The following is a 12,336-nucleotide window of genomic DNA, read 5'->3' on the forward strand; positions in this document are numbered from 1 at the left end:
GCACCCCAGCCTGGGTGATAGAGTGAGACTCTGTCTCAAAACAAATAATAAAAAATAAAAAATTACTTGTAGAGACAAGGCCTCCCTATGTTGCCCAGGCAATGCCAGTCATTGGTCTTTAGTGAGCACCTGTTTGAAGCAGCTCATTTCCTATAACCACATGACACTTTGACAATAAAAATGTTTCAAAAGACACAGCCAATGACCCTTGGCAGCAGATCAAGACGTTCAGATTTTCCCATTTAGAAACCTGGATTTTTGCCGGGCGTGGTGGTGTGTGCCTGTAGCCCTAGCTACTCGGGAGGCTGAGGTGGGAGGATCGCTTGAGCGCAGGAGTTCTGGGCTGTAGTGCACTATGCTGTTCGGGTGTCCGCACTAAGTTCAACATCAATATGGTGACCTCCTGGGAGCGGGGGACTACCAGGTTGCCTAAGGAGGGGTGAACCTGCCCAGGTCGGAAATGGAGCAAGTAAAAAGTCCCATGCTGATTAGTAGTGGGATCGCGCCTGTGAATAGCCACTGCACTCCAGCCTGGTCAACATAGAGAGACCCTGTCTCTAAAAAAAGAAAGAAAAAAAATAAACCTGGATTTTTTTTTTTTTTTGAGACTCTGTCACCCAGGCTGTAGTGCAGTGGTGTGGTCATGGCTTACTGTAACCTCAACCTCCTGGGCTCAAGCAATCTTCCTGCCTTGGCCTTCTAAAGTGCTGGGATTACAGGTTTGAGCCACTGTGTCCACCTACTTTTCTATATGCCTATTATACTTCAAAAATAAAACAGTGCTGCTTAATATATTGAAAGAAAAAAGCTGGCTTTTTGTTTTGTTTTGTTTTGAGATGGAATCTCGCCCAGGCTGGAGAGCAGTGGTGCGATCTTGGCTCACTGCAACCTCTACCTCCTGGGTTCAAGCAATTCTTGTGCCACAGCCACCTGAGCAGCTGGGATTACAGGCATGTGCCACCACATCCGGCTAATTTTTTTTTTGAGACAGGGTTTCACTCTCATTGCCCAGGCTGGAGTGCAATGGCATGATCTTGGCTTACTGGAACCTTTGCCTCCTGGGTTCAAGCATTTCTCCTGCCTCAGCCTACCTAGTAGCTGGGATTACAGGCATGCACCACCACGCCTGGTTAATTTTTTTGTATTTTTCTAGTAGAGATGGGGTTTCAGGCGGGTCTCAAACTCCTGACCTCACGTGATTCGCCTGCCTCAGCCTCCCAAGTAGCTGGGATTACAGGCACTCACCACCACACCTGGCTAATAATTTTTGTATTTTTAGTAGAGAAGGGGTTTCACCACGTTGGCCAGGCTGGTCTGGAACTCCTGACCTCAAGTGATCTGCCCGCCTTGGTTTCCCAAAGTGTTGGGATTACAGGCGTGAGCCACTGTGCCCAGCCAAATCCATTTTTGCTTAAAAGCATGTGCCTGTACAGAACAATGCCAGGCAGAATATACATCCAAATCGTGTTAACATGGTCAGCTCTGGGTGGTGGGATTAGAGAATTTTTCTTCTCTTTTCTTAAAAAAAAAAATCATCTACACTGCCTGCATTCTTTTTCTTTTTAAAAATACCACCCAATCAGACAAGAAGCCTGCATTCTTTCTACATGTATTGCTTTTATGATGATAATACATACCTAATTCTATTTTATAAATTGCAGCCTGCAATGTTCCACATATCCACTTTAAATCAAAGAAACTCTATTAAGTACTGCGAATAGATCAGAGGGAGAACTGTCACCCAGCTAACCCCCAATGAAAACACTGACAGAATGCTTTCAGCACAAGCAACATCCTGAATTGCAATGCTGGGATTTGCATTCGCATCAACAACCTTGCGTGAGGCCAGCATCCGTGGATCATCTGGATTAAGTGCATACGAGGATTACAAAGGTGCACTCCAGGCACCTAGTAAACATGTTTCTGTCCTCTGTCCTGGAATGACTGTACACCATTTACTGGAATTCAGTACAATCTCACCTGGGCCTAGGCCTCTCACACCCCCTTCAAGGTTGGCGATCTTCCCTAACCCTTCAAGCCTGGAGGGAGAGGCTGGACCTTCTGGGCCCTGCGTTCCTTGCTGTCTGCTCTCAGTTGTTTCTGTGCGACCCAACTGTGAGTGACTATGAGTCATTCTTTCTAAGAAAGCCTTATTATTGAACTGAAATATGCTTTGGCCTCACAGAGCTGCTTTGTTTCCTTATAAACCACAACATGGGCATCCGTATATTTTAAACCATTTCCTCAATAATCAACATTCACGATGAACTGGAATTATATTCAGGTCTATGCTGATATGTTTGTGTTATGATTATATGACTTATGATGTCTATCTGTTGATATGTTGATGAGCTAAACCTGAAAACATTTTTATCAGTCAGCTAAGTTCATTAACTAGTGAATCGAGCTGGAATTTAAAGAACACCATACCACTGGCTCACAGCTCTGTACCATCTCCGAGTAAAGAAACCACATCATTTTCAGAGTCCTATCTCATGCTCTTGGAACTAGATTGATAGAATGTCTCAAACCACAAGCCTCCTTTACTGGACACTGGCTCCGATAAATAGGGTAAGAACATTTGCACTGCTCCTTAGAGGGCTGGGATGGATCCCATGGGAGCAGTGCCTGGGCCCTGGACCACTAGCTTCCCAATGCACGCATGTGCACAGTTGGCTGCTGGCTGGCTGGCTTCTAAGCCTCTGCTGCTTAAAGTTCTCTCACTTTCCTTCCTTGACCAATTTCTGTTTGGAGGATACCACTTCCAAGTTGTCTGTCTCTCCACCAGGCTGCTAAGCAAATCTCCTTTTAGTGTCTTCAGATTGACAGATTAATGGTACTACAATACTTCCCTAAGTTTGATTCCAATTTTGCTAATACTTGTTATATTTTAAAAACAGAACAGGCCATTTATGGTGGCTGACACCTGTAATCTCAGCGCTTCAGGAGGCTGAGGTGGGTGGATCACCTGTGGTGAGGAGTTTGAGACCAGCCTGGCCAACAGGGTGAAATCCGTCTCTACTAAAAATACAAAAATTAGCTGGGTGGTACATGGCTGTAATCCCAGTTATTTGGGAGGCTGAGGAGGGGAGAATCACTTGAACCTCGGAGGCAGAGGTTCCAGTGAGCCAAGATCGCTACACTGTACTCCAGCCTGGGTGACAGAGCGAGACTCTGTCTCAAAAAACACCCAGAATCAGTTGGAACAGGAAAACTAAAGCAAATTGGTGACATCTGTGCTCCCACAGGAAGAGATCATTCACCTTGATTAACTTATACCATAACACTCTCCCCACCTTCACTACGTAAAACAGCTTGATCTCTGAACTAACAGGGCAGGGGGATCCTGCAACACACTGAATCCAGACGTAATTGGATCACCTAAGTTACCCTTCTCAAGAAGTTGCTTCTCAGCCTATGCTGTGAACAGAGGGGCCCTGCAGAAGGAGCGGCTTCTCTGACTGGCAAAGAACCCACCGAGGCAGGGACAACTGCCATGCAAAATTAAGACACAGAAGGAACACAAACCCTATGCCAGGAATAAAAACTTAAGTAAGACTCAGTACGCAAAGCACCCAAACTCTGGAGGAAACTTGAGTCTCATCCTCTCCATTTCCCCCGATTCCACCCTGCAAAAATGTTCCCTCCTTTCCACTAAGTCCCGTCCTCTCTTCATTCCCCAGTCACAATCTGGATATACTGGGTTTGAAAGGATGGGGAAAATGCCCAGATAACTCTACTGTGAAAAATGTACTAATGCCCCCAAAGCAGGAGCTAGCTTTGGTGTTGTATAGCCATCTTCCCAAACCTAGCTAATCACAACTATCTGTGGGATCAGTAAGATTCCTAAAACCAAGAGGCTGGGGTACGAGAATTGCTTGAATCTGGGAGGTGGAGGTTGCAGTGAGCCGAGATTGCACCACTGCACTCCAGCCTCGGCGATAGAGCGAGACTCATCGCAAAAAAAAAAAAAAAAAATTCCTAAGACCTACTAGGGCAGGGGTCCCTGATCACTGGGCGGCAGACTGGTTGTGGTCTGTGGCTTGTTAGGAAGCAGTCCACACAGCAAGTGAGCAGCGGGCTGACAAGCGAGCATTACCTTCTGAGCTCCACCTCCTGTCACATCAGCAGCAGCATGACATTCTCAAAGGACTGGAAAGCCTACTGTCAACTGTGCATGCGAGGGATTTCAGTTGCGCACTCACTGATCACACCTGATGATCTGTCACTATCTCCCATCACCTCCAGATGGGACCGTCTAGTTGCGGGAAAACAAGCTCAGGGCTCCCACTGATTCCACATTATGGTGAACTGTATAATTATTTCATGACATACTACAATGTAATAGAAAAAGTGCACAGTAAATATAATGTACTTGAATCATCCCAAAACCATCCCCCTGCTTGTCTGTGGAAAAACTTGTCTTTGGTAAAACCAGTCCCTGGTGCCAAAATGGTTGGGTTCTGCTGTACTAGGGAACTTCAGAATCAGACTCTCTGGGCATGGGGCCTGGGAATCCGTACTTAAAAATGCTCCTTGGGGCTGGGTGCCGTGGCTCATGCCTGTAATCCCAGCACTTTGTGGGGCTGAGGCAGATAGATCACCTGAGATCAGGAGTTCAAGACCAGCCTGGCCAACATGGTGAAACGCCATCTCTACTAAAAACACAAAAAATTAGCTAGGCATGGTGGTAGGTGCCTGTAATCACAGCTATTCGGGAGGCTACGGCAGGGAGAATCGCTTGAACCTGGGAGGAGGAGGTTGCAGTGAGCTATGATCGCGCCACTGCACTCCAGCCTGGGCAACAGCGAGACTCCGTCTCCCAAAAAAAAAAAAAAAAAGCTACTCGGTACATTCTGACCAGAGATTTGTGAACCACTGACAGAGAACAGAATGAAGCCCTAACGCCTACGTGATAATGGGTTTCAACAATGCTGACGGTGCTACTGCGTAGGACATTTACCATCCGGGCCCTTACTTTTAAATAGCAGTGGTGATCCCCAGTCATTGTGACAACCAAAACACATCCCCTCAGGTTCCTCAGTAGTCATGTACCACTTAATAATGTTTTGGTCAACGATGGACTGTGTAAACAACGGTGGTCCCAAAGATTATAATACCCAATTTTTACTATATACTATGTTTAGGTATGTTTAAATACAGACATATTTACCTGTGTTATGACTGCCTACAGTATTCAGCACAGTAACGTGTTGTGTAAGTTTGTAGTTTGCATGGAGGAGCAACAGACTACACTATATAGCCTAGGTGTGGAGTAGGCCATACCATCTCAGTTTGTATAGTATACTCTCTGATGTCTACACAATGACATCGCTTAACACATTTCTCGGAATGTGTCATGGCTGGATATGGTGGCTCATATCTGTAATCCCAGCACTTTGGGAAGCCAAGATGGGAGGATTGTTTGAGCCCAGGAGTTAAGAGACCAGCCTCCTTGGCAACAAGGTGAGACCTCATTGCTATTAAAAAATAAGAACATGTCGCTATTATTAAGCAACAGATGATTGTGTTCCTAGGACATCAGGTCAACCCGACAGAGAGCCACTGTGCTGCACTACCATTCCTGACCTCTTGCCCTTCCCTCACACGACGCCCAGCTTTTGGAGGGAACTGTTCTAATAGACAGGTTCTGCATCTTCTGCATGCATCTCCCATGGGGGGTGTGTTCTGGCTCCTATTTCCAGCTTGGCCTGTGCCTGGTTGGCTTAGTCTCCTCATGTCACAGATCTGATCTCAGAACTATTTTTTTTTATACTCAGGAGGGGAAGAAAGGGACTTTTAGCTTTCCCTAAACATCTGCAACAATAAATCAATCTTAAAAATAAAGTAACTGATTTATAGTTATTACAGGGAATACAAACATTATCATACTCCCCCTTTTCCATTTAAAAGATGCCTTTCATTATGTTCCTACTGAAACAGAATGTTACTATTTAAAGAGAAAGAACTTTGACGAGCACTTTTTATTGAACAGTTTTATTCTGTTTTAGAATAAAAACCTTGCTTTAATATTGTAAAGTGTACTCAGGTATGCCATGCTGCCAGTTATTGTTGGGGCACAAAATGCCCCAGTCAGTGACTCAGAGGGCTGGGAAAACGCATGAACTCATACTTTCAGAGCAAGTGGAACTAGTATTTACAGTTTTCTTTCTTGAAATTCGCCGGGGACATCTCAAACAGTCTACACAGGTGTTGTCATAGCACTTGCTTTGATGCTCTGAATGCCTCAGAAATGTGTTCAATGTCATGATTTGTGGGTGCTCTAAAAGGTTTTGTTGTTAACATGCAAGCAAACAGCACTAAACGATACTATCTAAACTATGGCTGCCCCGTACCGAATCTTAATAATGAAACCAAATTACAAAACATTGCCTTGTAGAGCTATATAAAAGATATAAAATTAAAATAAAAAATATCAACCAGCTTTAAATATTCCAATTCTCCAACAGTGCAGTTTCCACATCTTTATCACTACTGAATGTTTTAAGGAGAAAGTTAACAAAAAAAATCAAAATAGATAAAAATATTTAAATCTTTGGATCCTTTTATTCCATGGCCTTCATCAAAACACAAAAGTGGCCAGATTTTTCCCACGAGTGCTTAAAATATCAAAAAGATTCACTAGTAGTTTATAATTAACAATGAACTCTATACTGAGTCATCTGCGGGTCACAGGCCCAAGGACCGGTAGTGCCATGTGTTACAGGCTGCCAAGATAATTCCTCACATTCTGAATCCTCTTGAAATATGATGGAATGAGTCAAGGTATCATGACTAAATTCCAGGCATTATAGGAAAAACAGGTTCATTGATGCCTAGTTTTAAAGTCCTAAAAAAGGGGGGAGGTTTACTTATTTGAAAATACAGCTAAGTACATTCTCATCTTATGATTATTTACATTTGTATACTGAAAATATTATCTGGACAGATCCTGTGATATGCCATTTGCTACAAAATGAAGTTCTTACAATGAGCATGAATAATTTATCATTTTTTTTTAGATAATGAAAGAACGTATCAAATCTTCATTTATGTTCAAACATTAAAAAAACAAAATCAAAAAACGTTAAGCCTGGAAAACTAAGAAAAAAAGACCCACCCATAATGCTGCTGCTCAGCGCATCAACTTCTGCAAGGACACAGTATGTTTGCTGACTTTAAAATGTTTATTCTTTAAAAAATTAGTTGCTTTTTATACAGCTATACAAAGTTCTTAATGTTTCTTTGGCAATGGAATATAATGGAATTTTACAACTATATAAAAAAGTTACCTTTGCCTAAGAAACAGTATTTACTGTGTGTACATAGTTGACTGACAAAATTCTCTACCATCCAGCACCCTAATTAACTGACGAAATAAGCTACCTCATATTACAGGATTCCCCAAAAGAAAGGAGGAAAAAGACACACACACGCACACATACACACACGCGCACATACACACACAACCTTCTGTGGCTCAAAACACAGTATCACGGCCCTATCTGCAGGCAACTTGCAACTGCCAAATACAATTTAGTGATTAAAAAAACCTTTCAGTGATGAAAAAATACTTGTAAGTCCCACTGAAGTACTGCTTTAGTTTAACTATACATAAGAAATTACTTAAGCTTCGGCTATTCCAAGTATATTTAATGCTCATGTTGTAAGATGAGCCTTCCACCCCCAAAAGTAACTGCATTTTATCTTTGAAATTAAGCGGAAAAACAAACAAAAAACTAAAACCCAGTGCTGGTGACAAATGTACAGCGAATTCACTTCTTCATTCTTCGCAAAGACTGAAATCAATTTTCAGGACCATGAAGAGCTAGAAATTCACCTATTTTCAGAGACTTGTTTGTAGACTATGCAGCAACTTTGTTGTCTTTCCTATATTCAAAATCTGCAAACTCCCGACCCCCACCACCTCCTCTGAATCCACCACGAAATCCTCGAGGGGCAGTGAAGGTACCACCTCTGCCACCACCACGCCCTCTGCCACCACGGAAACCAAGACCTCCTCTGCCTCTGTATCCCCCACGACCACGGTTTGGACGAAGTGGGATTCCAAATGTTTCAGCATTTAATCTTCTTTCTTCAGCCCAGGTTGGTCTCCGTTCCCTATTGTCATCACAAGAAATATTATCAAAAAAGGATTTAGTTTTGTCATAATAGCAATTAGGTCCAAGTGGATCTTCTTCATCAGCATTTCCTTCACTGTTTTGAGTATCAACTCCTGAGTCTCCTTTATCTTCACCATTTACAGGCTTCTCCTGTTTCTCAAGTTTATCTTCTAAGGACAAACAAAGGTACATATCATAAAAGTTAAGACAGATAATCTGAATTATACAAAATTAAACACCTAATCTGAGAAACATCCATAATTCACAGATCAAATAAGATTATTTTCTGAGTAGAAAAATCAGAGCTTACCTTTTAATTTAAGCTTATTATGAAACTCTCTGTCAATCTCTTCCTTGTTGAATTGCGCATTTGCACTTTCAAAGTCAAAGTCTTTCTCAAATTTCATTGGCCCATCTCGCCGAATACCAAATCTTCCCCTGCCACCCCGATGACCCCCACGCCCTCTCCTTGGAGCTGAAGGAGCACCTGGAGCTATGATAATAAAGAATATATACAAAGGATATTCAATATGTAATAGACGGTTTAGCACAGATGTTGCTATTGTGCTTTTTAGATTCAACAGTCAACAACAGAAATGCTTACAGGTCTCTATATATTTTATTGTATTTGTATTTTTTATATAAAATTAAGTTTCACTAAAATTTAGTATGTAGACTGAGAATATCTCACACAAAATTTCTAAACATTTGTATTTATGGAGTCCACACTCACATGTGTTACTGACAGAGTATACAGCCAGGCAAGTGTGGAGACTTCTGCACTAAATTAATGTATGCTCCTTGAGGGCAGAGGCTTTGTTTTCCTTACTGCTATATCCCCAACACCTGCAAACTAAGTGCCAGACACATAGTTGGTTCTCAAAATATAGAAAGCCTTTGATGGAAAGAATAACAGAAACCAAGATTTATAGTAAGAAAAATAAACACTAATTGGCACAAATTGCAAGAAAATAGGTGTTATTTCCACTTCACAGATTAAAAAAACAGACAAGTACCCTTCCTTAGTGACTCCATCTTTACTGTCTCCCTCTAGATGGTTTTACATTATTCAAGCCTTGTATCTATATATTCTCTTCTCTATAACATAGTAAGATTTCAGCCAATTATATGAGACATGATAAAGCAATACAAAGTAGCATAATTTATAGTGAAAAACGTGGGAACCCAAATATCCAAGAGAAATGACTAACAAGAAAAAAAAACGAGGAAGAATATTTTATGTTAATTGAAAAATGTAGAGCAGAAAGCAGTATGAGTTTAATGATCACAACTGTGTGAAATGCTCCACACATGGGATGAGAAGTGACTACAGGTTAACAGACAGGTTTGTGCTGTTTGCTGAGGTTTGGCAAGCTGCCTGGGTTTGAGACAACAAACCACAAAACCCCATAGCAGCATACCCAGACATACATCTAGATAAGCAGGATGTTTAAAACATTCACCTCTACTATTAAAAAATGCCTCAGCCACAAGCCAGAATTACACCATAATCCTTCTGTCTTAAAAAAAATGTTTTAGGTATAGATGTCTGTCTGTAAAATCTACAAAAGAATCTGGAAGATTATTCACTGTTCTGTTAATGAACCTCTTTGGTGGGGTGAGTTTTGAAGAGCAATGAAAGATAGTATAGCAATTATTTTATTTTGGGAGGGAAGCTCTCTCTTTTTCTGAATAAAAAAGCTGAAATGAGTCAAATTTAAAAAAAAATTCTGTATTCCATGACGTACAGAATATTAAAAAAACCACAAACGTAGAGGAGAAATAAGAGTATTTATACATCTAAAAAATATATCTAGGTTTCTAAAATTAAATGAAAGGTCATTTTTCAATCACTTTCTAAATAAGGCGATTATATACCGTCTTTTTAATTTGGAAGAGTTTTAAAATTACAATTTATTTTCCATTAATAGATTTGAAAATATTAATAAAATATTTGGGAATGTTATATATTATAAAACAGATAAGCAGAGATGTGGTTTCACCATATTGGGCAGGATGGTCTCCATCTCTTGACCTCGTGATCCACCCACCTGAGCCTCCCAAAGTGCTGGGATTATAGGCCTGAGACACCACACCCAGCCTCTGGGCTTAATTTTAATGAGAAAACATTTCAAATTTGTAACATATAGATAATTCCATTCCCCAAAGCACAGAAAACAATGAAAACAATCAATTTTATAACCCTAACATGAAACTGACACAAAACATAAGAACCACAAAAGTAGAACAATGTAAATATAAATGAAGAAACCCTACTAACAGGAAATACTCAAGAATGTATTAAAAGATAACTGCCTACCACTAAGTGGAATTTTTTCCCAGAAAAGTAAAATTTTAAAAAATCTTTTCATTTTAAAGTAATAATAGACAGAAAAAAATGGAAAAACTAGTTCAGAGTGGTCCTTTGTGCCCATCAACCCAACTTCCCAAACTCTAGCAGTGACAAGTATAACTATGTTATATTATCAAAACCAAGAAACCAACACAGGCACAATCTAATTAACTAAACTGCAGACCTTGCTCAGATGTCACCAGTTTGTACATGTACTCATTTTTTGGTATGTCTTTATGCATAGTTCTATGACGTTCTACCATATATAGATTTGCACAACCACCATCACAATCAAGATAAAGAACTGTTCTGTCACCACAGTGACACTCCCCTGTGCTCCTCCTTTACAGTCACAATCCCTGCCTTTCATTTGTTTATAGTAATTATGTATCATACATTTAAAACATTTTCCCTGTTGAGAGGCATAGAATATGACTTTCAGATCCAAGAACTTACCTACTTGTCTCTTGTTATCATTTCTGAGTTGTTCATTTTCTGGCCTTGAAACTTTGTGTACTTCAGCTATAGAAGACATGCAAAGTGCCAAATCAACTCAGGCACATGATCAAAAACATAATCAAAAACTTTAGAAATAAAAACAAGCAAACAAACCGAAAAACCTAAAACAAAGCCTGTGCAATACCCAAAAATCTATACCCACAACACTAATACTTTGAATCAAATTTGAAAGACCAAACATTCTATTACGTTCAGTTTAATTTTCTGGGATCATTCATCTGAAGTAAACCCTTTTAATGAAAATAAAGTGAGTGGAAAACATTGATCAGTCAATTAAGGAACAGTAAACAGCTGAAGTTTTACCTCTCCTGTGCTCCTGATTCTCTATTGCTTTTTGGCTGGTAGATGGCAAAGGCCTGGTTGATACAGGGCTCCTTCTCCCTACAGGTGCTGGAGCAGGTAAGTGGGCCGAGGCGGTCTGCACTGCTTGTTCCATGGTTGGGCTTTTTCTCAAAGGGTCTAACTGAGGGCTTGAACGACCTAAAATGTAACCAAAAGATAAGAAACTACCCTACTGGGGATTTCAAAATAATTTAGACCCTAAATAAAATTGTCTAGAGTTTTATTTCTACCAATTAAAATCCTTAGCACAAATTTGAATTAATCCACTTAACAGACCAGATATTAAGACTGGTTAACCTTAGTGGGCTGTCATTAGGTTAAAAACAAAAAAAAATGAACAGCTTCGAAACAACTCCCTCCCCTTCACAATTTTATCTGTTATTTCTATCCAGTAGAATAATTTATGTTAAAAAAAAATTGCTGCTTGGTACGAGATTCCCTAGAAATATTATCAAAGGTCATGTTACAGTTAGGTCAAACAAAGGCTTTCCCAATGACAACCATAAGACTATGGTGACTTGTTTTAATTGTTCCTAGTACTTTCTGTAGATGACTAAAACGATACCTTTACATCTACAGTATTATCTCCATTAAATTTCTATTATAAGAAAGTAAAGGGCTGGGCATGGTGGCACACGCCTATAATCCTAGCACTTTGGAAGGCCGAAGCAAGAGGATCCCTTGAGCCCAGGATTCCAAGGCCAGCCTGAGCAACATGGCGAACCCTGTCTCTATGGAAAATATAAAAATTAGCCAGGCATGGTGGCACGTGCCTGTGTTCCCAGCTACTCAGGAGGTTGAGATGGGATAGCTTGAATTCAGGAGGTAGAGGCTGCAGTGAGCCGAGATCGTGTCATTGCACTACAGCTTAGGTGACAGTGAAGCCCTGTCTCAAAAAAAAAAAAAAAAAAAAAAAAAGTAAAAAACTACAAAGTTAGGTAGGTGAAGTTCTTTAATGCCTTAGGGCTTGGGTAATTTTTTTTTTTTTTTTTTTTTTTT

At 40.5% G+C, this 12,336-nt stretch overlaps 1 protein-coding gene across 1 annotated transcript in view; it reads right to left on the reverse strand.

The window, feature by feature from the left end:
* Window positions 1-5,981: 5,981 nt before the first annotated feature.
* Window positions 5,982-12,336, reverse strand: part of LSM14A (LSM14A mRNA processing body assembly factor) — a 53,597-nt gene continuing 47,242 nt past the window's right edge. Inside the window, exons 5-8 of the mRNA XM_032249112.1 lie at window positions 11,299-11,475; window positions 10,933-10,998; window positions 8,434-8,616; window positions 5,982-8,293 (exon numbers count right to left, since the gene is read on the reverse strand). Of these exons, the coding sequence (XP_032105003.1) occupies window positions 7,866-8,293; window positions 8,434-8,616; window positions 10,933-10,998; window positions 11,299-11,475 (854 nt within the window). The 3' untranslated portion in view covers window positions 5,982-7,865. The remainder of the gene's footprint in view (window positions 8,294-8,433; window positions 8,617-10,932; window positions 10,999-11,298; window positions 11,476-12,336) is intronic.

Source organism: Sapajus apella, unplaced genomic scaffold (assembly GCF_009761245.1).
Source record: "Sapajus apella isolate SASKATOON/1434 unplaced genomic scaffold, GSC_monkey_1.0 scaffold68, whole genome shotgun sequence".
Taxonomy (NCBI): domain Eukaryota; kingdom Metazoa; phylum Chordata; class Mammalia; order Primates; family Cebidae; genus Sapajus; species Sapajus apella.